Genomic DNA, 26,621 nt, shown 5'->3' with positions numbered 1-26,621 from the left:
CATTGCCTCCATTTTTATCATACGACAAGCCAGACCAAGCAAACAAATCATCAGCGCAATATTTCTTGTCAGTGATCGTCAAATTGTTGTGTGGGTGCCTGGTATGTGTACACAAAAGTAACTTAAGAATAACTTCAACTTAATTGTTTTTAAAATATAGTACAATGCATTGTATGTTGTTTTATATCATTTACATTTATAAGAGTAATGTTTTGCCATGCAATATGCTTTACTTTTTCATTTTATCTCAATATTAACATGTGTAATATGTAATTATTTAAACCGTTCATAGTATTACAGTGGATAATTTTAGGGTTTGTTTTAGTTTTGTTTTGTTTTTATACAAATTTGAGCATACTCTGTGACAATGGTACTTCGAGAGGCTAGTATTTTGGGGGTGGTATGTGTGTAAAAGCTTTGGGAACCAAAAACTAAATAAAAAATATTGGCACTTGTGTTTCAAGGAAAGAAAAACATTACCCCAGATGCAACGATGCTTTATTGTAAAGTGTATTGTATTGTGTATGTTATATAAAAATATTTCTTAATAAATGAGTAAAATAACTTTGTCATCTTGGGTTGAGAAGATTCTCAATTATGCTTTCCCGCATAAATTACACAATCTTCTGGCAACATATTAAACCTACCAAACACCATAAAATATTACAATATATGGTGTAGCATAAAACTCTGTGGGAAGAAAGGTCCCCTTCGACACCACCGTATTTTCCAGTGTATAAGGCCCACCCCAAAGCCTTTATTTTCTTCAAACGATGACCCTGGTGTCACGGTCTGCAAGGTGGTGATGGCAGTTGTGGATCCCAAAAAGTAGGCAGGAGGGAGCAGCAGGTTGTATTTGAGAAATTGTATTAAAATAAAGTCAACAGGAACAAAATCTAAAAGGTTAAAATCATTTGAACAGAAAAATACAAAGTATCAAAAGAAAAAACAAGAGTAAAAGTCTGCCAAGATGAGATGAAACAAACACATGCACAGCATACAATGCATACACAATGCATACAATTGCATACAGAGCATACAATGACATACAATTGCATCCAATTGCATTCAATGACCCGACACCGGGAGTGTCAGGAGTCCTTTTGACTGCCATTGATTGGGAACGACCAGCACCTGCGAGGCAGCAGGCGGGGCCGACAGCGCCACCCGTTGGTCGCCAACCAGATAATGACACCTGCGGCTTATATGCCGACGTGCCTTATATGTGAAGTATTATTGAGCCACAACAGGTCTAAGAACTACTGTCAGCAGTCACAACTCCATTTACCCTTGTAGAAGAAATAGTGCGGGGTCCATGTTGGGATTTATAAAACGTAACCCTAGCCTCTACTGTAACGCCTTATAATGTGTTGTGCCTAATACAGTGGGGACTTGGTTTACGAACACCTTGCCTTACGAAATTTTCGGTTTACGAACGTTAAATTTATAAAAATTAAACCTTGGATTAAGCACTACTTTTTGGGATACACACGGAGCGCCGCCCCACCACGGCTGGCGGAGTAATCTTCGGCGGAAGAACAACAATGCACACGACCGAACAGCGCCCCAGCCGGCCTACCTTTCCACACCCCCTTTCTCTGAGTGCACACGTGGATCCTCTTCACTGATTTTTTACACATAGTTTTATTGTTATGGGACCGAAAAAGATCCCACCACAGGCTCGTCTTCAGCCGAAGAAGACAGAAAACAAAATTACAGTCGAGGAGAAGAAGGAGATCATTGAGAAACACGAACGAGATGTGTGTTTGTCTGATTTAGTGGCTTAGCGGATATGCTCAGTCCACCATTGCTACCATACTTCGCAACAAAGCTTTACACAAAGGTTTTATTTTCACGTGGCATGATGTTACCCTTCGATCGTTGAAAGCAGCATGGAAGAATTTGTGGCCCGCATGCATCCTTGAGAGGGACTTTGAAGGATTTGATCCTCATGATTGTTGTTTTGGACGACATTGTTTCCATTGGACAGAACATTGGACAGAAGTAGATGCAGATGACATCGAGGAGCTTGTTGCTGACCATAATGAGGTCCTCAACACAGAGGATTTGATTTGCCTTCAAGAGGACAAGCAGAAGCAAGCCATTCAGGAGTTGGCATCTGAGAGCGAGGAGGAGGAGATGGCTGCAACATCAAGTGAGAGCATCAAGGCAATGTTGGCTAAGTGGAATGATGTGCATGCTTTTATTGAACAGTTCCATCTAGAAAATAAACTGTAGCGATGGGAATCTTCAACATGATGAATGATAATGTGATGACTCAGTTTTGTAAGACCTTACAAGTCAGAAAGCAACAGGTGTAAATTAAGAGCCATCAACGACCATCACACATGTAAATAAAGTGACTTTATTATACAGCGCAGTGTATTTCTTTCATTACAATACTATAGCACATGTATTATACATAGAATAAGGTATATTTGTGTGGTTTTAATGCTTATTTAGTTGAAAATTATATTTTATGGAGACCTGGGAATGGATTATTCTCATTTTAATGGTTTCCTATGGGAAATTAATTATAGGGATACACACTTTTCGCCTTACACACTCTGTCTGGGAACCAATTAAGTTTACAAGCCAAGGCCCCACTGTATATGGAAAACTTTTTAAAACATGTCATTCATTGAAAGTGCACCGTATAGTCCAGTGTTCTTTATATATGGGAAAAGTTTGAAAATTGGGGGTATGCTTTATAGTCTGGTGTGCCTTACACACCGGAAAATACGGCAATTTCCTTCAAAACGTCTTTATTTTATTTAGTGGGTTACCTTAACTAGATTCGAATTTTGCTGCATCTTTCAAACATTTTGAAACATATACTGTATTTACTGACAATGGTGTACTGTAGAAATGGCATTGTAGGTTCTGCCACACCATTTTCTTGGATGACACCCACATGCTCATTCACAAAATCAGAAAAACCACTTCCTCAACCCCCAGTCTTCTTGTAGGTGAATCAGTGTGTTCGAATAAACAAGCCATTATTTTACACTTGTTGAGTAAATTTGTGATTATGATTTCAGTTTTCAGATTTCATAAGTATTTTAGTCGGATGGTGTTTTATATGTGCAAATTGGAGTCTTGGGTCAAATAAGTTCGGGTAACAATGTCCTCAGTCCTGGGAAACTTCCCACGCCTATACGGGCTTTCACAGATACAGTACATCTAAACACTGCTGACTTTGCTCAGATTTAATTAACTGGATGGATCTCCAGATATGTTGCATTTAATGCAAAATCAGTTTAAAGTTACTTCATAGTTTGCCCTTCAATATAGATTTCTATACAATATACAGCGAGACCTTGGCTTACGCACTTAATTGGTTCCCAGATAGAGTGGAAGTGGAAGGCGAAAAGTGTGTATCCCAAAAATAATTTCCCATAGGAAACCATTAAAATGAGAATAATCCGTTCCCAGATCGCCATGAAATATAATTTTCAACTAAATAAGCTTTAAAACTACACACAATATACCTTATTCAATGTATAATAAATGTGCTATTGTATTATAATTAAAGAAATACACTGCACTGTATAATAAAGTCATTTTATTTACATTTGTGATGGTCGTTGATGGCTTGATGGAATGGCGCCGGAGGTCGGAGGAAATTGCTGTTTGGAAGGAGAGTCACATTCCATAAGGACTGGAATTAAAGAAATAAACTGAACTGTATAATAAAGTTTAATTTACCTTTGTGATGGCCGTTGATGGCTTGATGGAATGGCATTGGAGGTCGGAGGGTGCAGGGAATTTCTGTTTGGAAGGAGAGGCACATTCCATAAGGACTGTAATTAAAGAAATAAACTGTAATGTATAATAAATCTATGTAAGCTGTAAAGTAATTATAAAAGAGGACAGAGCGCTAAAAACAAACTTTAGGAAGATACAAGATACAAAAAGGAGAGGAGTAGCAGTACCTTACATTGCAGGAGTTCCTGAAAAACTACAGAGACCTTTGGCAACACCAAATTCCAACTTATTCCAAACCGATAAACACTTTAATGCAAAATTAGTGCATCCAAAAGATAGGCTGCCAAATGAAAAACAAAGTAATGTAGTTTATTCAATACATTGTAAGAATGAAAATTGTAAAGAGCAGTACATTGGGGAGACTAAACAAATTCTCAAAAAAAGACTTTATCAACATTGCAAGGATAATACTAGTGGGCCTCAATCGGCAGTACATATGCACCTCAAAGCTAGCAACCACTCATTTGACGACAATGAGGTTAAAATCTTAGTGAAAGAACATAGATGGTTTGAAAGGGGAGTAAAAGAAACGATTTTCATAAAACAACTAAATCCTTCATTAAACCGGTTTGGTGGGGTGAGGTTCAATTTGGATCGTTCATACAATAGCCTGCTTAGGTAACATAGGATTAGTAATACTGATGAGGTGATACCGGTCGAAGTGGGGCAATCAGGCCAGTCGTTAGTCAGAACAATAGGTACTATCAGTGGAGAAGCTGCAGGGAGTAGTCCTCTGCTCCCCCCAGCAGGGACCTATCATAGCAGAGTCTGGCACCGCCATGTCTGGACAGTAGATATATATATATATATATATATATATATATATATATATATATATATATATATATATATATATATATATATATATATATATATATATATATATATATATATATAAACAGTAAAGTCTCGTTATATCGATATTCAAGGGAGTCCGAAAAAATATCGATACAACCGGGACTATCGATATATCCGATCCTGCGCCGAACTGCATTAAACAAAAGCCGCCAAAAGAGGGCAGCCAAGCGCCATATAAGAAACGGAGCTGGCCATGAGCTCCCATTTTGTGCCTCTTTTTTCTTTCTGGGTCAGAGATGTTCCCCCAATGTTGCCTCAAAATGGCACATATAATTCTTTAATGATTGTAAACATGTATGCTTTAATCTTCAGAACTACAGTGTATTTGAAACATATTCATAACTGGATGTGTAACAAGAAAGCATATTATCCGAATCGAAGCCATTGTTTGGATTCACAAGCAATGCAAGACGTCTTGGCGTGAAGTGATTTTTATTTGCATTTGAATAAAAAGTGACATCGGCTGTCCTTTAATACACAGTATGGAATGTTAATAATTTTCAAAATCATCGCGCTTCAGCAGACAAAACAAGAAACATTGTTGCAAAAAACGATTGCATTCATATACAGTACAGTGGGCATGTACATAACACAACAGGGAAACTGCAACGCTTACATCTTACTGTATTATGTATACAATTTAAAAAAGTCATCAATCTTCTTCTGCTTCCCATTTTTACCTTTTAACACAAACACTTAAATCTCGTCTGCTACACGCGAGCTAGCGTCTGAAAATGAAAATGGCTCTGCTACACGGGTGCTGGGCACGTAACCAAGTCACCTGACCAAGTCGACCAATGGCGCGACTGATGGCGTGACACGTAACCAAAACACGTGACCAAGTTGACCAATGGCGCGACCGATGGCGTGTCACGTGACAAAGTCACACGGCCAAGTCGACCAATAGCGCGACCGATGGCGGCTCATGTGACCAAGTCGACCAATGGCGCGACCGATGGCGGCTCACGTAACAAGACACGTGACCAAGTTGACCAATGGCGCGACGGATATATCGATATAAACAACAAAAATGGCCGGCGGGGGATGAAAAGGAGCACCGTAATAACCGGATTATCATAATAACCGGGTATCGTACTAAACGGTACTAATTATACATAAAAAGACTAGAAATGTGCAAGGGAAATGAAAATAGTATCGTAATAAGCGGTACTATCGATATAACCGATATCGATATAATGAGACTTTACTGTATATATATATATATATATATATATATATATATATATAGGACTGAACCCCCTCTGCCAGATAATCGCCAAGACAGGCTATGGATACTGCCTCAGAAATGGAGCTACGATCAGTCACCTCCTCTACATGGATTACATAAAGCTGTATGCTAAGAACGAAAGGGACATAGACTCCCTGATCCACACAACCAGGATCTACAGCAGTGATATTGGAATGTTATTCGGGCTGGAGAAATGTAGTCGGATGGTGACTAAGAGGGGCAAGGTAGTCCACACTGAAGGGGTCTCACTCCCTGAAGGAACAATAGTAGACATTGAAAACAGCTACAAGTACCTAGGTATACCACAGGCCAATGGCAACCTCGAACTAGCAACAAGGAAAGCAGCTACGACCAAATACTTCCAGCGGGTGAGGCAAGTCCTCAGAAGCCAGCTCAATGGCAAGAATACGGCCCGGCAATAAACAGCTATGCCCTGCCAGTGATCAGATGCCCTGCAGGAATAATAAGGTGGCAAAAGGAAGAGATCCAGACCACGGATGTTAAGACCCGAAAACTCCTCACCATGCATGGAGGGTTCCATCCCAAGTCCAGCATCCTGAGACTGTACACAAGCCGTAAGGAAGGAGGCCGGGGACTAGTGAGTGTGAGAGCCACTGTCCAGGATGAAACATCCAAGCTCCATGAATACATCAAAGAGAAGGCTCCAACGGATGATGTACTCAGAGAATGTCTCAGACAATGGGGAACAGAGGATGAGGTGCTGGATGAGGGACAATCATGGGAGGAAAAGCCCCTACACGGGATGACCATAGCAGAAGTGGCTGATCTCAAGAAGTCCTATCAGTGGCTAGAGAGGGCTGGCCTAAAGGACAGCAGAGAGGCACTCATCCTGGCTGCCCAAGAGCAGGCCCTGAACACCAGAGCCATCGAGGCAGGGATATACCACACCAGACAAGACCCAAGGTGTATGGTTGTGCAAAGAGGCACCTGAGACAATCCAACACATAACTGCAGGGTGTAAGATGCTGGCAGGGAAAGCCTACATGGAGCTCCATAACCAGGTGGCTGGCATAGTCTACCGAAACATCTGTGCGGAGTATGGACTGGAAACCCCAAGGTCAAAATGGGAAACACCTCCCAAGGTAGTAGAGAATGACCGAGCAAAGATCCTGTGGGACTTCCAGATACAGACTGACAAGATGATAATGGCCAACCAACCAGATATCGTGCTCATAGACAAAGGGGAAAGGAAAGCCGTTGTTGTGGATGTAGCGGTCCTGAGTGATGGAAACATCAGAAAGAAGGAACATGAGAAAATCGAGAAATACCAAGGGCTCAGAGAGGAGCTGGAGAGGGCCTGGAAGATAAAGGTGACAGTCGTGCCTGTGGTGGTCGGAGCACTCGGGGCAGTGACCCCCAAACTCGACGAGAGGTTGCAACAGATCCCGGGAACAACATCGGACATCTCGGTCCAGAAAAGCGCAGTGCTGGGAACAGCACGGATACTGCGCAGAACCCTCAAGCTTCCTGGCCTCTGGTAGAGGACCCGAGCTGAAATGGGGGACAGACACCACCTATGGTGGGTGAGACGAGGATTTATATATATATATATATATATATATGGCCTAAACTACCAGTAAGACTTTAGTTTGCTGACAAAGTTTCTTGGATAAGAAGCGAAACGTCCGACACCTTCAAAGAAGTACAGATGACGGCTGAAGAAACCTTTTCATCGATGTACTGTATAATAAAGTTTTATTTACCTTTGTGATGGTCGTTGATGGCTTATGGAAGGAGAGTTACCTTCCATAAGGACTGTCGGTAACTCAACCTCTGGTGTGGCTTCTCTTCTTGGCTTCTTCGGAGACTCTTTATCATTTTTGCTGACTAAAAACTTCTTAATTGACACCTGTTGCTTTCTGACTTGTAAGGTCTTACGAACCTGAGGCATCACACTATCATTCATCATGTTGATGATTCTCATAGCCACAGTCTTTTCTGTACGGAATTTTTCAATAAAAGCCTGCACATCATTCCACTTAGCCAACATTGCCTTGATGCTGCAGACTTCTCCTCCTCCGCGCCCTCAGATGACAACTCCTGAATGGCTTGCTTCTGCTCGTGCTCTTGAAGGCAAATCAAATCCTCTGTGTTGAGGACATCATTATGGTCAGCAACAAACTCCTCGATGTCATCTGCATCCACTTTGAGTCCCATGTTGCCATCCATTGCTGGCTTTAAAATCATCAATAAGCACCGAACTTCCAGGTTGCCGCATGGCGATATCAGAGTAAATTTGCCGTGCTTTCTCGCATATAAGTGCTTTATTCACGCTGTCGCCGGATAGCTACTTTTCGTTCATCCAAATTTACAGATGTTTTTCAACTTCTTCTATTGCCAGAGACCGTTGCTTTGACAGCACAGAAATACCTTTAGCAACACACGCACCTTTAATGGCTTATTTGTTGCGAAGGATGGTACCAATAGTGGACTTAGCATATCGGTACTGGGCTGTTAAATAGACAAACGCACACCTTGTTCGTGTTTTTAAAATTGCATTTTCTGTGTAGCTCTATCTCTTGTTTCTATTTATAATTGTATTTTATTTGTAATTGTATCTATGCTTGTCTCTAACTATAAAGTGTCCTTGAGAGCTTTGTAAGGCGCTTGAAATCAAATGTATTATTATTATTATTATTATTATTATTATTATTATTATTATTATTATTATTATTATTTATTATAATTATACTTTATCAGTACACTATCAACGTGTTTGTGTGTACGTGCGTGTATGACACAGGAATATGTGCGTGCATGTGGAACAGGAGATGTGAGACAATCTATTTTCGTCAATGGATGCTACAGCTGCGTGTTTGCTTTCAACATTTAGCTTTTAGTCGACGTGCACATTCCACCATGATGTCCCTGATCCACTGGTGGAAAGACGCTTTGATCCTCTCCTCTTTCATCTAGAACTGCTTCATGTCATCACAAAGAGGGTACAGCAAGTCCTGAAGAATGAATGTCTCTCTGTGTCTTTGTTTTGTCATATTGTCTCTATGCTGTCATATTATTTAGTTTTTTTTTTTTTTTTGACAAGACAGCGCCGCGAGAGTGGCTGCCTTTCCAGCAGCTCATGTATTTTGTTTTTCTACTTTCATTCCTTTCATCACTTTGCTGCTGTGAAATGTAAATTTCTCCACTGTGAGACTAATAAAGGCATATCCAATCCAATCCAATCCAATCCAATGTACGTGTCCCTGAAATATAGTTACATTGATCTGTGACACGCATACCTGTGAACCTTGAAATTATTTAAAAAAATGCTAACACAAGCAGAAATGCAGACATTTTACCACAGATGTGCACGTTATGCAATTATCAATCCTACCTTGCGCAGCGATAAAAAAATATATGATTTAGGATTACTTTTCCTGGTTTGCCGTGACATTCGTAACAATCGGCGGAAACATTGGTTACCAGCAGTTGAGACAACTGGATTTTAAGATCGGTGCACAATTTCATTTTTTTTTCTGTATAAAAGTTGTCGTGCGTCGTACATAATTTGAAATGATTAAAAAAACGTATATAATGCGGGGGAAACGTATAAATTGACAGGTATGAATATGTTTTATATATTTAGTTTTTCTTCTTTTCTCTGACAATTCAAATGATATGACTCGAAACAAGAGAATATCCTTTTATTTTATTCATTTATTTTTCTTTAAAGGTGAGGTTAGTTTCACGTCTTTGAACCCACTTGGACTACCCCCTGCTCAATGAAAAAGACCCGAGGAAACTGTGGCTACCGCGGCTTGTCGCGTCGCCATGTTGGCTCTAACTGCTTCAGTCTCCCTCAAGGAACTCTGGGAATCTACCCTGCGCCAACATGGAAGACGGCGGGGAGCAGTTTCACAACCACTTTTGTGGTGGGCGGAGCATGGCTTTTTGGATTGCTCAGTGGAGCTGAACGAAAGACATTGATCGGGAGAAGAAAACACGTAGCCGTAGAAGTGCAGTGGAGTACAGCGCGACGCGAGGGGACGAGACGCGTTTGGAATTTTCGCCAACAATTTAAGATTCGCAGAGAGCAGAATCGACGGTGTGCAGCCGCGTCCCGGCGGGCACGAAGGTTGTCAAACGGCGGGTTCTCGGGATGTGAATCTAAGTGTAAACCCACCTGGACACATATTAAAGTGGATGCGAGCAGCACGCTGGATTGATTGCAAGACTGAGGCTAGAATCGGTTGCTTTCTCACCCCGGAGGGTGTCATCGGGAAAACTGTGAAAGGCGGGGCCGGACTCGTGGTGGTCCACACCGGGATTACCGAGCCCCCCTGCGCCGCTTCGTACCCAAAAACGTATCAGAATTATAGAAGGGGAGCCGGGGGCGCTAAGAGAGCTTTCACGAACGTCATCTACCGACTACACAGCCGCCGTTGGGCGCGGACGACGTTTGTCAGTCATTTCTGTCAACGGGCACCTGATCGTGGCCCTTTTTTTTCACTGTTTGGAGTCTAGCCCCGTGTTACTTGGGATTTGCACCTTCCCGGTGAAATTGGGACTATGGCGGACGACGACATTCTCTTCGAAGATGTGTACGAGCTCTGCGAAGTGATTGGGAAGTAAGTGTTTGCTTTGGAGCTGTTATTACCGCAATCGATCTGCGAGGTGATCGAGAAGTGTTCTTTTTACCGCTGTTATTCCTGCCTCTCCAATTAGCGAGCGCGCCTGTACAGTGCTCATATTGTAATGGGCACGCTTTTAATGTGGCGTCATTGTGGCTGAATCAATGGAAGCTTCATTGGTGTCTATGATCCCTTAATCCCTCTCGTGTCGACCACCGAGCTCGCTTGTAAAAGTGGTGCATTTATAAAACACACATTTTCACTAACAAGATAAGTCATGGAAAACAATTGTTGCGTTTCCACTTGTATTATCAAAACGTTTTGAGGACATATTTAGTTTGCAACCCTGCACAATGTTATTCTAGGACTTTAGGTGGTAACTTTATACCGAGGTTAATGCGCGCGTTTACTCACCCGTCTGCACAAACACGCGTATACGCACTATCCTAAATCGCACGCTGCATACATCTGGTCATGTTTAGGGAGTGACGGTTCAGGTTAATGCCCTCTCCTTGTAAATACTTTCATCCAAATGTGTGCATATTTTTTTTACCATGAGATCAGCCGAACATGAACAGCTTCCCTGTTCTCAAGATGCATGACATCTATGCAGACGTTCGAAAACTGGAGGGAACGAAAGTCAAGACGTTGCACTTTTTTTCCATCTTGTGAGTTGGCATCACGGCTGTATGGAGGCAGGATGGCACCTGTATTTAAGGGAATTCTTGTCAGGCAGGATAATTGTGGGGAGCTTCACTTCTCCCACCCCGGTTTTGTGAAAACAGACAGCTTGGCTTGATTTGCACAGCAGGTTGAATTCCGATTTTTACGCCCACAGCAGGGTTTTCCAACCTTTCTTGACATGTTTCACTTCAGAAAAGATCTCACAACACACCACCAAAAGTGTCATAAAAACTGGATCCATCCATCCATCCATCCATCCATCCATCCATCCATCCATCCATCCATCCATCCATCCATCCATCCATCCATCCATCCATGTTATGATCCAATTAAACTCATAAAGTTTGCTGTGTGTGATGCCGCCTATTGCAGCCATCTTTGGGCAGTGAGCAAGGGATACCACCCAGTCACAGAGCACACATAGATGCACTACCATCCGTACTCACACTCACACTTAGGGGGACTTTCGATTGATCAATTAACCTGCCATGTATGGAAAGTGGGAGGAATCAGAGTGCAAGGGGGAAACCCCCTACAGGCATGGCGAGAGTATGCAAACTCCATACAGGAAGGTCGTAGCTGGGATCGAATCCTGCACCTCGACACTGTGAGACCGACACGCTCACCAGTCGAAATTCACCCCGCGCCCACTGTGAGTCAACAATAATGAATATGTTAAGATGTCGACCACTCTTTCATTGGCCAAGGCTGAGTCTTTCCTGCATGAAGATTACAAGGACTGTAACCTCGACACGACTCTGTTATTTTGCTTATTTAATGATGGACATGCCTCCAGTGTAACATATTCAGACCATATATAATTGACTTTGCCGTGACTGTGAAATGGGTTTTTGCATGAGGCCACATCGCAGTAATGGTTTCTCTCAGAGGGCTGTGATGACTGCCTAAAAAACCCTCTGTGTGTGTCTTATTATTGAAATACACATTTTATTATCATATATATATTGCTACAAGTTAAATTTATATTCTTAAATACAATGGAGGCAAGCCGGCCTGTTAGTCGAGTGGTTAGCACGCCAGCTTCACAGTGCAGAGGCGGTGACTTCAAAACCCGGTCCGGCCTCCCTGTGCGGAGTTTGCATGTTCTCCCCAGGCCTGCGTGGGGTTTCTCCGGGTCCTCCGGTTTCCTCCCTTCCTTCGCAAAACATGCATGGCAGGCTGAATGAACACTCCAAATTGTCTATAGGTGTGAGTGTGAGCGCGAATGGATGTTTGTCTCTGTGCCTTGCGATTGGCTGGCAACCAATTCAGGGTGTCCCGTTTAGTGCCAGAAGACGGCTAAGATAGGCTCCTGCACACCCCGCGACCCTAACGAGGATAAAGCCATACAGAAAATGTATGTATGTATGTATGTATGTATGTATGTATGTATGTATGTATGTATGTATGTATGTATGTATGTATGTGTGTGTGTGTGTGTGTGTGTGTGTGTGTGTGTGTGTGTGTGTGTGTGTGTGTGTGTGTGTGTGTGTGTGTGTGTGTGTGTGTGTGCGTGCGTGCGTGCGTGCGTGTGTGTGTGTATGTATGTATGTATGTATGTATGTATGTATTGTATGTATTGTATTGTATTGTATTGCCTTGATTTGATGTCTTACCATGGGCTTCAACTTCCTTCTCCAAGTCTCTCTGGAGACTGCTACGTGAGGAACTTCTCTTGCCAAAATAGCATCATCTTCACAAGTCATGGCTGCCAATCCGCTGTGCATTTGGTTAATTTGTTGCTATTACCTTCTGTTTTCTGCTTCTTCTTTCATTTGTTGGCGGATTCTGTTTATTTCATCTGCACTGCTGCAATGTTTTTAGAATGGCATGTGCAATTAACGTGAAACATTTTCTTGCTGCTGTGCTGATGCCACGGGGATGACTAATAACCCAAACTGGTTATAAACGGCTGTGTTTAGTTTATGGCGGCCCATCCTCTGCGGGCGTTTATTCTCTTTCACATCCGTTGCACTCACCCTTTTTGTTTTGCAAAATAAGCTTCAGTACCTTCATTTCACCGAGGGAACGAGCAGCTGATAACGTAGCGTTTCATGAGTCAGCCGAGGAAAGAAAGGCTCATCGAGGGAGACGCTTGCTTTGTATGTATTTGTACACAACAGAGGCGCTTGAACGAGCACAGGAAAGGAATCTGTTCCTGCTTCTAGCGACACACAAATAAGCAAACGTCATTGGAAATGATGCCCTGCTTTGGGTCCACAAAGCTAACAATCAGTCAGTTAAAGCCTGGGTACCTGCTGGAGGGTCTTTCCGAGATGCTCGCCAGGCTGATAAGACCTACACTGCATGTTTTGGCAAGCCTGAAAATTGTGTCTTAAACACACACCAGTGGCAATCCAAAATATCAGACGCACCTTTGGTGGAAGTTGATTTGTTTGTGTATTTTGTAACATTCATCCATCCATTTTCAACATTGCTTATCCTGAACGGGATCGCCGTGGGGCTGAAGGGTGCTGGAACATCTCCCATCTGAGAAGCAGTGCAACTTCACAACCAAAGAGAAGTACAACAGCTTTCTTCATCATCAAAACCTGCCTGTGCATCACTAGTGCATAAAAAACGGAAGACACCTGTAAGTGTCAATATGTTTTTATTTTGTGTCACCAGTTGAATAAATTATGTGGGATAGTTGTTTTTTAAATGGACTTTGAGGTTTGCTTTGTTGCAACTTTGATTGTACAAATTCACATGACATTTTGATGGTATCAAGTGCTCTATATTCATTTGGTGTGTGTGGGAGGGGGGTGAGAAAGAGAGAGAGAGACAGAGAGAAGAGAGAGAGAAAATATTGCAACAGTTGCACTGAGATGACTTCTCATTCATTTCAACAGATAAACCACACTTTAATTAAGCATTTGAATGTGCACATTTCTTCACTGATTCATCAAGCACGGCTTGCAAAATTCGTTCATTGTGCACTGAAACACACTACTAACCAAATGCAAAGTTTGGGTTTGCTTCCTCGTTTATTTTTTTCAATTGATACTATATTGAGCACAATTTCTATTGATATTTGCAATTTTTTGATGATAATACTAGTGCAGCCTGCTCTACCGGAAACAAATTCCTTGTGTGTTCTACATACTTGGCAATAAAGATGATTCTGATTCTGATATTGATTCTGATATTGATCATGTGTCTACTGTGATATATATTGAAATTGAATTATCTCCCAAACCTCAGTTTGGGAGTGTTAACCTCAGAGCCGCAAGTAAATGGAGATGTGAAGGCCAAAAAAGACAAGAATTAGACCAGTCACTTTTGGTGGGACGATGCATCAGTCAGTAAGGGAATCTGTCGAATTTATAGCGAGAAAGGTGGTCCTTTACCTTACATTACCCTTTACTCCGGGTCATGCTGTCTTTAGGCAAATTCTCCAAAGTCAAAACATAGTTTTGGGGCCAAAAATTCATCACTATTTCATAATCCCTGTTTAACAAAACAGTCTTTGAGGTGATACGTGGCAACTATAACTACTCCACAAGCCATCCAGGTTCAATTCAAATGTAGCTGCGACAATGTTGACGCCAGCAGCCATTAAGCGAATATGAGGCCAACATCTGTCTCCACATGCTTGCTAATGGAGCCAAGATAGCCATAACAGTGCACACGTTGAAGATTTAGCAGTATACCGCTGTACTATAATGTACTATTCCATTGCAGATATTATTAAGTCCATGAGTAAAATGAGGAAATTCCCCTCATTTTCATCTTGCCTGGTATTGAAGTTGACTTTTCAGAGCATGGATGCCATTATGTAATGTTTTAGATTTCTGTCGTAATCAAGATATTTATGTTTAAAAAAAGTCACTCCCGAATGGAAAAAGGAAAATCTCATAGACATAGATCAGGGGTCGGGAACCTTTTTGACTAAGAGAGCCATAAAAGTAAAATATTTAGAAATGTTCTTCAGCGAGAGCCACGCGCGCGCGCACACACACACGCACACGGGCGCGCACGAACACACGCGGCCACTTTTCAACAAAATATCAGAATGGATTTTTTAAACTAACTTTGTGATAGTACTCACCGTTAACATGAATGTTTTTCCGTTCCTCGTGATGAGTAAAAATCCAGGCAAACGATCGGAATGAAATTCAACTTGCCGGTCCGGAGGCGGAGTTACTGCTAGCTAGCCTGCGCACGGCTCATAAGCTTCCACACTTGCTATCTGCAATCTACTTCTCGCAGAAGTATGTTGATGCTAACGTGAACACGGGGCTTGTTAAAATGTCACTGACATTCGACTGTTTCATCGATGGTGTTGTTTCATTGCAAATTCGAATCCGAACATTTTCTCTCCTCAAAGGCTAATGAATCCTCCGGTGAATTCAAGCTGAAGTGCACTCGTGGGGCTCATTTAAAGGGGCGTTTACCTGTTTCGACTGACTGCCAGTGTCATCCAATCAAAATTGCGCTTTCCGCCAACTGCAGCCCCAACAGGAAATCAACGGCGAAAAAAACGAGAATATGTATATACAGTAAAGTCTCGTTATATCGATATCGGTTATATCGATAGTACCGCTTAATACAATACTATTTCGATGAACGCAAGGAGAAAATTACATGCGCACAGGGTCGGATATATCGATAGTCCCGGTTATATCGATATTTTTTCGGACTCCAGAGAATATCGATATAACGAGACTTTATGTAGTTTTATCGGCGAGCCATACGCAATCATCAAAAGAGCCATATATGGCTCGCGAGCCATAGGTTCCCAACCCCTGACATAGATCATCCATCCATGTTTCTTTCATTTGTGGTACGCCACAACATAAAAGAGGAGAGGCATCTCTTCATCCGTTCGCAAAAAGAAAATAAGTTAACATCACTAGTCAATGAATTTACCTATGATTCGACTAAAACATTGGCTAATGCTAAATGGTATTACTGTATTTATTTTTCTAGAGCTGTAAAAAAGACAATCCACCTTTTGGATCACTCAGCAACTTCCTCACTTTTTCTGCAACCACTTGTTTTAGCTTGGTCCCGACATTGGAAGCTGGCTGTGTAGGACAGCACTTGTGTCTTAATTTGCCCTACTTTTTTTTCGCTATGTCTGTGTGCCCTGTACGTGATTGGCTGTCACAGCGCCATGTCTTCCAGTTCATATTGAGCTCAGATGACCCACCTAACCACAACTTGCATCATGACAATCATCCCGCCCGATACATATTCATACATATCTTTGCCAACTCCATTGACTTTATAATACACTTGGGAACCTAATGGGAATGCCAAGGGCGAGGATTCGATATGCATGACTGAAATGTTCTCAATTTAATTTTACACAGGAGAGTTTTATTAATCATTGATTTTTATTCAATAAGACACCAATCATGTGATTTGAACCAAATCTCAGAACTTTATGGCAGATTTCAATAAATTCCCATAATTCCATCATAATAAATCATTATCGTAACTAGTAACTAATACTCTCTAACATGGTGGACATGTTGGAGAGGTTGACGCCAAGGGTATGTATGGCATTAAAATGGAGTCGTAATATCCTAATTTCACAACTGATTTTCATGAGAATTTACTTTTTTTGGTAAAGCCATGATAGCACAGTGTGCTTAGCACACTGTGCTATCATTTATCTAACATTCGAAAAAAATGTTGTTTTTCTTGTTGTCTACACACATAAACCTTTGAGCCTCCTCGGTTAGCGTTGCTGTTGGCACGCAGCTCAAAAGGAGCATGTGCTATCCAAAAGTTGATCGATGGGTAAATTGATGATTGACAGACTTATACAATAATAAAAAGGAATCATGCTCAGAGATTTGAATAAAATCTCAATCCAAAGTAATTTGAGAGGGTCTGCTGAATAAAAAAATAGGATACAAAAATTCAAGCTCTTTGACAGTTTAGCCCATTAGGGCATGTAAACAAAAAAAAATCCAGATGATTCAGTCCAAATGTTGGTTCCATTTTGAACGTTATTACGGCTGAATAAATTTGCATGAAGATTCTAGACGAGCACTGGGATGGACTGTCCTCATCAGCTGGTTTTGTCTGTGAGCTAAAAAAACACACACAACAGTTGATGCCAGGACTAAAGGCAGATTGGGCACTGCTTATACATTTTGAGGACAAGCCAGATGTCAGTTATTACCGGTAAAATGTACAGAATAGGAAAATGATGTGCTTCATAATGAAAAATAAAAAAAGACAATATTGCGCTCGTGCATTTTGACTGAATGGGGTCCTGAGCCTTGTGGCGGACGTACAGTACATGTGTTGTTGTTGCCTCCCGGGGGTCGTGTGTGTGTGTTCGTGTCTATGTGAGTGTGCGCACACGCATGCTAGCTGCTTGTATAATAAAATCTTAGGCACTCTGTTGGGGGTCGGTGGGTGGGAGAAAATGTGCTGAGAGGCTGGTTCCAGCACGCACAATTACACATAGATGATATAGCAGCAACAACTCACACTCGGCCACTTAAAATATGTATGCATTCACATCAAGCCGGAACAAACATCACTGCTAGAACTTGGCATGTCAAATAAAGAAATACAAACAGCTCTGGTCACACCAGTGTAAAAGTTGAATATCTAAAAGTAGGTAAAATCAGGCTTTGAAGGGGTTCTAAATTCCAACTAACAATGGCTTGATATCACTTTTTCACTTCTAATACTGCAGCCTCAAAGATCGTCCGATACAGATAATTAGATCTGACTGTTTTTGTCTATGTTGGGTGCTATTAGATTTTTACTGATAACTAAAGCCACCTCTTGTGAAAAACACAGAAGTATCTTACAGACCATTAGTCGCACAGCATTATTAGGCGTAATATCGCTCCGACTTCGTCTCACCAAAGTCTGCTAAAAATTATGGAACTCCCCAGTTCTGTCTGCTTTTGCAATCGTGAAACCTTCCACTCCACTCTGGGAAATTTGCATAATTTCATTACATACACTACATTTCATGTGGCTCCCATTCAAACTCAGTCACGTATTCCCCTGGACACGGATGTTAGAATGAAACCACCAAAAATTTTCAATCATCTCATTGTATTACTGTACACAAGCAATAACCGGATTACATTTTTTTTAAAATAGTTAAATTTGCCGAATTACTGTTCAAGTGGCCATAAAGAGAAAGTGTTCTTGTAAATTTCTCCACTGCAAGACTAATAAAGGCAAATCCAACCCAATCCAAATCCAATAACACATGACAATTTGAAATTTCGGCACAGATTTTTGCAAGGATCATTTTAAGTTGACACACATGATTTGCTTTCGCGTGCCACATAAAATGACATGACAAACCGGATCTGTCCCCCGCGGGGGCTCTGAGTTTAATGTGTGGGTTAAGGGCTGTGACGTCCACTTTATATGACACAACGAAGGGCAACTTTGACCCTTTCTTGCCTGAACTGTGACTGGCATTTTTAATGTACATATCATTTTACTGGCAAGTAGCTGTAGTGTTTTGTTTGTTGGCTTTCCACTTTTATTTTTCATGCTGCTCCTTTTGAAATAACCCCTTGGGGACGAATAGTGTTTTGAAATGAATTGACTATCAATACTGTACAATACATCAGTAGTTGTATGGCGCTTTCACAAACAACAGCTGTCGCTGTAACAAAGCATTTTTTATAATTTGCACTTAAAATAGTATAATTGAACACATAGCATACAGCATTGACAACTATACAATCATAACTTCCTCGTTGTTATGGCGGTTGTTACTGTGGCTAATGCGCAGCTATTTTGACTGACAGTTCAACAGCCGTAAACAAGTCAGCACACTCACCATTATCCTACATTTCTCCTTGGTTACGGTAGCTATTGTAAACATCTGCATATAGTATCTACAATATTCCTGGAGAGTCACAGTGTCTAATCACTGATGAGCTATTTTGGAAATAGGCCCATTGTCTACTCATGTAGTCCGAGAGGGCACCGTGGTACCCACAGGCACCAAGTTGATAACTGTGGCCTTCATTTTTGAAGGTTCTGGTCGGAGTTGTCCCTTTTCAATAATAAATGCTAAAAAAACTGACATACTCGGAATAAAATGCACATGTTTCTGCTTTTACATTAAGCCTGCTCTCTTGGAGTCTTTGAAGAACTTTCCATACATGTGGTCTATGTTGTTGAATATTAATCATAAATATCAAAATGTTGTCTAAATACACAAAGCTGAAAACATTTAGCATATCCCTAACAATGTTATTACTAAGACTGGAATACGGAGGGGGGTTTGCTGATACCAAATGGCATGACTTGAATTCTGAAATTTCCTAGAGGGGAGTGTTGAAGGCCTACCATTTGTCGTCAGATTGGCAAGCTTAATCGCTTTCCCTTGTGAGCTCAGTATTGCGCTCCTCTTGCATGACTGAGGATTTCCACGTTGTCAAAGATTCCTTGAGATATAAACTGCCTAAAAGCTTAGGGAGTGACACAAGCACAGCAGTGTGACAAGTGGCTTTGCAGTGAAGAGTCTGCAGAGGCTCCTAATCACATCACTTTTAATGCGAATGTGGTGCTTTACAATGGGACATGACTTTCTGTTTCTGAACTGTAACTTTGTCCCCAAGTCCAAGTGGCAAAGAGCACCGAGGTATGGCATACTGTACACATTGTTTTTTAACTGACAATACTTCATAAGTGCTGTAAAGTCGAGTGTGTGACAGCAGCTTTTGTGGTAATGGACAACACCCATTTAATAATAATAATAATAATAATAATAATACAATGATACATTGGCTTACGAATTCAATTGGTTCCCAGACAGAGTGTGTAAGGCGAAAAGTGTGTATCTACCCCGGTCAAGGATGACGCTTCGTATTGATGTCACAACATTTATTGTGAAACACTTGAAACACCGTGGAAATTATAAAGGACATTGAAACGACAACATTACAATAAGTTCAATAAAACATTCAGTCAATAAGGAAATTAATAACGTACCATGTGCACCTTACTAACCGAAAGTAGGTAAATGTGTAGTAGCCTTGTAAGAACCCTCGACTCTTCCCAGGAGAGGAGTACACACTTTATAGGACACAGGAAAAATATATTTCCTTTGTGGCGCTGTAGATGCCAGGTGGCAAGTGTGAAAACAGTCAACGCCACACATGAGCACTGAAGTTACTTATTGGTTTCTGCTTCATATTCTAGAAGGCTATGTGTACTTTTGTACATCTAAGAGGAGGTAGGACATTTAGAAAAGTGGATATTGCGTCTGTGTGAGCTCTCAGTCGTACAGGAGTGGTCCATCGATGAAAAGGTTTCTTCAGCCGTCATCTATACTTCTTTGAAGGTGTCGGACTTTTTGCTTCTAATCCAAGAAACTTCGTCAGCAAACTAAAGTCTTACTGGTAGTTTAGGCACAATAGGAGTAGGGATATATATAGGGCCTAAACTACCATTTAGTTTGCTAACGAAGTTCTTGGAAACTTCAAAGAAGTACAGATGACGGCTGAAGATTGTATTGGATTTGCCTTTATTAGCCTCACAGTGGAGAAATTTACATTTCCTTTTCATCGAAAGTGGACATTGTCACAAAACCTGATGCTACTTTCACACACAATGTCTTAACGTACTGTTATAAGTACGATATGTTTACCATTGAGTTGTTTTATCTATGAGCCTGTCAATAGGATTTCCCATTGACTGCATTGGCATTGGTCCGTCGGGAAGTCCAGCCTCAGATTGAAAAGGACCAGTGTGGTTTTTGTCTCGGCCGTGTAACAGTGGACCAGCTCTACACCCTTAGCAGGGTCCCACGGGGAGTTCTGTGCAAGGTGCTTCGGGAGTATGGGGTACAGGAATACCTGATACGGGCCGTTCGTTATGACCCTATACGACCGATGTCAGTCTGGATCGCATTACCGGCTGTAAGTTGGAATCGTTTCCAGTGAGGCTGCTCTTTGTCACCAATTCTATTCATAATTTATGGACAGAATTTTTAGGCGCAGCAATTTTTAGGTTCCGTTTTGGTGGCCTCAGTATAGCATCTCTTCTTTTTTCAGACGATGTGGTACTGTTGGGGTCTTCAAGCGGGGCTTTTCAACTCTCTCTGGAGCATTTTTACAGCCGATTGTGAATCAGCACCTACAAATCTGAGACAATGGTTCTCAGTTGGAAAAGGGTGGAGTGCCCTCTCCGGATCGAGGAGGAGATCTTCCCTCATGTGGAAGAGTTGAAGTATCTGGGAGTCTTGTTCACGAATGAGGGTACGAGGGAGCGAGAGATCGACAGGCGAATCGGTGCGGCGTCTGTTGTGATGCGGACTTTGTACCGATCTGTCGTGGTGAAGAAGAAGCTGAGCCAATTTCACGGTCGATCTACGTCCCAACCCTCATCTATGGTCACTAGCTATGGGCCGTGACCGCTGGAGAGACTATGTCTCTCAGGTGGCCTGGGAACGCATCGGAATCCGCCAGAACGAGCTGGAAGTGCTGGAGAAAGGGAAGTCTGGGCTTCCCTACTGAAGCTACTGCCCCCGCGACCCGACCCCAGATAAGCGGCAGAAGATGGATGGATGGCATTGGTACTGCATATATTTGGAGGGTGAAATATGTCTTATATTTAAATGTGCAACATTTGTGACACATTTTGTTGTGTGTTTAATTTAAAAATAAACACCACTCATTAAACTGTTTAAAACACACCCAGGGAGGATGAAACAACACTATTGTTGCATACTGCAAGCAACACGTGGCAATCAGGGATGACTTCCCAACATAGGGAGTTGCAAACTGTGCCGTTTGGCAAATCAGTCAGTTTCTTTGATGTGATGTTTTTTATAGTGAGAAGAAACGTTACCATCCGCATTTTAGTTTACCTCAAAGGTATTGTGGACCTTGCTTAATCCACATGTTTATGATGGAAATGCAGGTCTTTCCCAAACTGCTTCCACAAAGTTGGATACTTACATGATCGTCCGTCCGTCCATCCATCCATCCATCCATCCATCCATCCATCCATCCATCCATCCATCCATCCATCCATCCATCCATCCATCCATCCAGGTATCCTTCTATTCATCCATCTATCCATCCATTTTCCAGACCGCTTTATCCTTATGGATAAAGGAGCCTATCCCAACCGTCTTCAGGCAATAGGCAGGGGAAACCCTAAATTGGATGCCAGCCAATCGCAGGGTACACAGAGACAAACTAACATTCACTGGTCCCATTCACATCTACACCCACATAGACCCGGGGATAACATGCAAACTCCACACAGGTAGTCCTGATCGGGTCTTGAACTCACTGCATCTGCACTGTGATTTTGGTGTGCTAATCACTTGACTACTGGGACATGATACATGATTTTAAGATGAGATGTATTTAGGGATTCTTAGGGAATCACTTCCTGGTTGATTAGTTGACAAGAAAATGGGTATGTTCACTACTTGTCTAATCAGAAGAAGAATAGGTATCAGAAAAGAGCATGGTGTCTGATTATTTTGGAGATATAACCAGCATCATGAGGTCCTGAAGTGCATACCAATTAACAATGCATAATGCAATGAAGTGGGTCATAGCCCACACATACAATGATCTGTACTATGTGAGTTTGTCAGGACAGCTCCCTCTCTTTCTCTCTCTGCTCGGAGAACTTAGTGGCCTGTAAACAACACTTTATTTACGCTTTGTCAATGGATCCATGTTAAAATCCATCTTGTGAGGTCAGAGGTTTGAAAACACAAGCTGGGGGCACATTTCATGATTTGAAGGTATTCCAGGATGTTGTTTGTGTAACATTTTCAAATTCTTATTTTTCATACATATATCCATCCTGTTCGGCTTTATCCTCGTTAGGGTCGCGTGGTGTGCTGGAGCCTATCCCAACCGTCTTTGGGCACTAAGCAAGGGACACCCTGAATTGGTTGCCAGCCAATCGCAAGGCACACAGAGACAAACAACCATTCGCGCTCACACTCACACCGAGAGACTATTTGGAGTGTTCACTCAGCCTGCCATGCATGTTTTTGGAATGTGGGAGGAAACCGGAGGACCCTTAGAAAACCCAGGCAAACCAGGTGAGAACATGCGAACTCCACACTGGAAGGTCGGACTGGGTCTTGAACTCACAACCTCTGCACTGTGAAGCCAGTGTGCTATCCACTCGACTACTTGACCACCACTTCATACATATAATCATGTATAATTTGTTCACGTTTCATACTTGTTGATGTTTGAAACACAAAATGTAAAAACAATTGTTACTTACCTCTGGTAACAACTTAGCTGTATGTTGATAACAAAATCTTTGAATGTGATTCTGCTCACTTAAGTTTTTTTTGTATAATTTTTGTTACCTTCTTTTTGGCCTCACTCATTTTGAAGCTGACCCTTTATTTGAAATAACATTTCCAGACTACAAAGCACAAAGCTCAAATATCTACTATATCTTTATCCATTAAAAAATGACTTCCATTCCATTGCAAATATTCCATGCAATATTTGCAAAGGAAAGTGTACCCCCCCCCGTCCCCCGGAACCCTGATAAATTCATTCACAAAACAAACAGTGATTTATCCTTAAACACAAGTAAATGTTTTCCCCTTCACAATGCCAAGCACGGCCAGATAAACAGTTGCCTCCTACAAATGATGTGTGCGTCCAGTTTGTGTGTGTCCTGTCACGACGTAAATGCGTAAAATCGTCATTTATGTAATTGAAAATGTAATTGTTCTGATGGAACATTTCTTTGACAGCAAAACTTTTTTAAATTCCTTAATTTACCAAGCTGTTGCCTGAATAAGTGTGAAAAAAATAACGGATCATGTGCTATATAGATGAGTGAACTTGTTGCGTCACACGAGTGTATGATTTTGAAGTGCGCTTTTCAACACTTTCATGTCTTTCAATTCTTTGATCTCCTTGATGTGCGTATCACCCTGACGCATAGCACACGCTTGCAAATTGTATAAAAGAAGCTGTCGCGGGACAGAGAGATTGGGCGCACCACGGGGCAGAATCATCTCAGACTCACGCCGGGCGTCGGCCGGACATCACGGCACGACTTGCTCAACTCCACGCCACGATCAAGCTCTGCGCGTCACCTGCCTGGGAGATCTGACAACGAACCTACTTACAAATAAAGAGAACCATCAAACTCTTTATTGGCGAGCCAGCCAGGAGCATTTTTTTCCCTCCTCCTCAGCCCAATCAACTCTCCAAATGGAAACACCCAGATTTCCCAGCCGCCCGTGAACCCGGCATCTTCACAGCAAGACCCCTCAAGCCGAGCTCCCGATGGACCGCCACCACCCGTGGGCGCCCCGACTCCACCGTGAAACCTGCCGCACCCTGATGGCCGACATCGTCCAATTCGCCTGGCGACTCTGCAACTAGCTGCATCGTATATGTCCACGATCGCACATCGTCGGACATCGCTTATGTCCACGATCGGACATCATATATGTCCACGATCGGACTTCGGGAAGACGCTTCATGGCCGACACGGCCGCCGACGTCACCGTTCTTCCTCAGCGTCCTGCAGAGCGCCATGGCAGCGCGATCATCGCCACCGTCGCCGATGACCGGCCTGTCCGAGCCCGGCAGCATGGCCAACCCCACGCACCTTCGTCCTCACAATCCCTCATCGATTCTCCGACTTGACCGATCCCAGCCGAACAACTCACAGTGAGAAGACCTTCCGGCATCGACTCGACGGCCGCGAGGAAAGTTTCCATCGATCGACTCAAACTGGCAGTCGTAGGGCACTCTTTGCCGTGCTCCAGTACAACGACTTCAGGCACCACGAAACCTCCTCGGAAACCACCCCACCGACGCCTGCCATGCCCGGTGACCGTCATCTTGCCTGGCCTCACCATGTCGCAGAATGACTTTTGTTTTTATTTCTTTTTCCTTCATCGTTTTCACCGACTTCGGATCCAGGAGGGGAGCCCTGTTGCGTCACACGAGTGTATGATTTTGAAGTGCGCTTTTCAACACTTTCATGTCTTTCAATTCTTTGATCTCCTTGATGTGCGTATCACCCTGACGCATAGCACACGCTTGCAAATTGTATAAAAGAAGCTGTCGCGGGACAGAGAGATTGGGCGAACCACGGGGCAGAATCACCTCAGACTCACGCCCGGCTCACGCCGGGCGTCGGCCGGACATCACGGCACGACTTGCTCAACTCCACGCCACGATCAAGCTCTGCGCGTCACCTGCCTGGGAGATCTGACAACGAACCTACTTACAAATAAAGAGAACCATCAAACTCTTTAAACTCCCTGATGAATCACATTACATGATACAGTATTTACAACGATCTCCACGTCTCATACCGTTTTGTCATTTGGTTTCATACAAATCCATGTAAACCATGACTAATGTGAAGATTTAGTACAAACATGGTTTAAGTCTCTGTCTAAGTTTTTGGATCAATTAAAAATAAAATAAAATAAAATATAATGTGCCTCCAGTAAAGCAGAACTGGTTTACACAACAGCACATAGATAAAGCTAATCTGAGCATCCATCCATCGATCCATCCATTTCTGATCTGTTTTACCCTCACAAGGGTTGCAGTGCTTGCTGGTGCTGATCCTAGCTGTCTTCAGGCAGAAGGCCAGGAACACCCTGAAATGGTTGCCAGCCAATCGCAGGGCACACACAGATGAACAACCATCCGCACTTAAACTCACACCTAAGGACAATTTAGCCTAGTGTCCATTCAGCCTATCATGCATGTTTTTGTTATGTGAGACAAAACCATGGCACCCGGAGAAAACACACAGTCGTGCCAGAGCTGGAATCTAACGTGGTACCTCTGCACTGTCAGGTCAATTCGATCACCAGGCTACCATAACTTGAGTCTTTTTATTCTAATCGTTATATCCCACCACCACACGCTAGAAAGCATTGTAAAGCGCCAGAGGTGGTCAAGAATAGAAACAGTTGCAAGTACACTGTATATTCATTGAACAAATGGTAACAAAATAAAGCACATTCAAATACGATCTGCATGTCCACAACTGGACTTAACACGTGTCACATTTCGGTTTGCGACTAACGAGTTGCTCGGTCGGGCCTCGCCTGCAGTAGAACTGGTGTTGGTCATTGTAATCAGTGGCAGTCAAAAGGACTCCCAGCACGACCATTAACGATTGGTTCATTTTTTGTTTGTTTGCTCCTGTCACGTTTCACTCGTGTCTGTCTCCACTGTAGCTCATGTTTTGTCCATGCTCTCGTTCATGTTTCGCTCCTGTTCTCAAACATGTTCCGGTCACTGTTAGTTTTTAGCGTCAACCACAGTTATTGTTTGTCATTTTGTATTAGTTTTGCTTTTGGCATGTCTGAGCTCTGGATTTATTTGTCTCTTTGTTTAAAATATAATTCCTTCAGTACACCTCACTCCTCCCTCCTGTCTGCATTTTTGGGGTCCACTACCACCGGCTTGCATTTGTGACAACACAGAGACGGTCTTTTGACGTTTGTTTATGTAGACATCAGTAAGAAATATTGTGCTAAG

General features: G+C 42.4%; 1 protein-coding gene across 25 annotated transcripts in view; it reads left to right on the top strand.

Moving 5' to 3' along the window:
- The first annotated feature begins 9,814 nt into the window (after positions 1 to 9,814).
- Positions 9,815 to 26,621, top strand: part of caska (calcium/calmodulin dependent serine protein kinase a) — a 151,412-nt gene continuing 134,605 nt past the window's right edge. For all 25 annotated transcript variants that reach the window (XM_089002000.1, XM_089001997.1, XM_089002002.1 and 22 more), the window contains exon 1: positions 9,815 to 10,464. In XM_089002000.1, coding sequence (XP_088858126.1) covers positions 10,406 to 10,464 — 59 coding nt within the window. In that variant the 5' untranslated portion in view covers positions 9,815 to 10,405. The remainder of the gene's footprint in view (positions 10,465 to 26,621) is intronic.

Source organism: Hippocampus bargibanti, linkage group LG08 (genome assembly GCF_051943395.1).
Source record: "Hippocampus bargibanti isolate YZ-2025 linkage group LG08, ASM5194339v1, whole genome shotgun sequence".
In the NCBI taxonomy this organism is placed as follows: Eukaryota; Metazoa; Chordata; class Actinopteri; order Syngnathiformes; family Syngnathidae; genus Hippocampus; species Hippocampus bargibanti.
The sequence above is the reverse complement of the archived record's forward strand: the minus strand, read 5'-3'. Positions and strand labels throughout refer to the sequence as shown.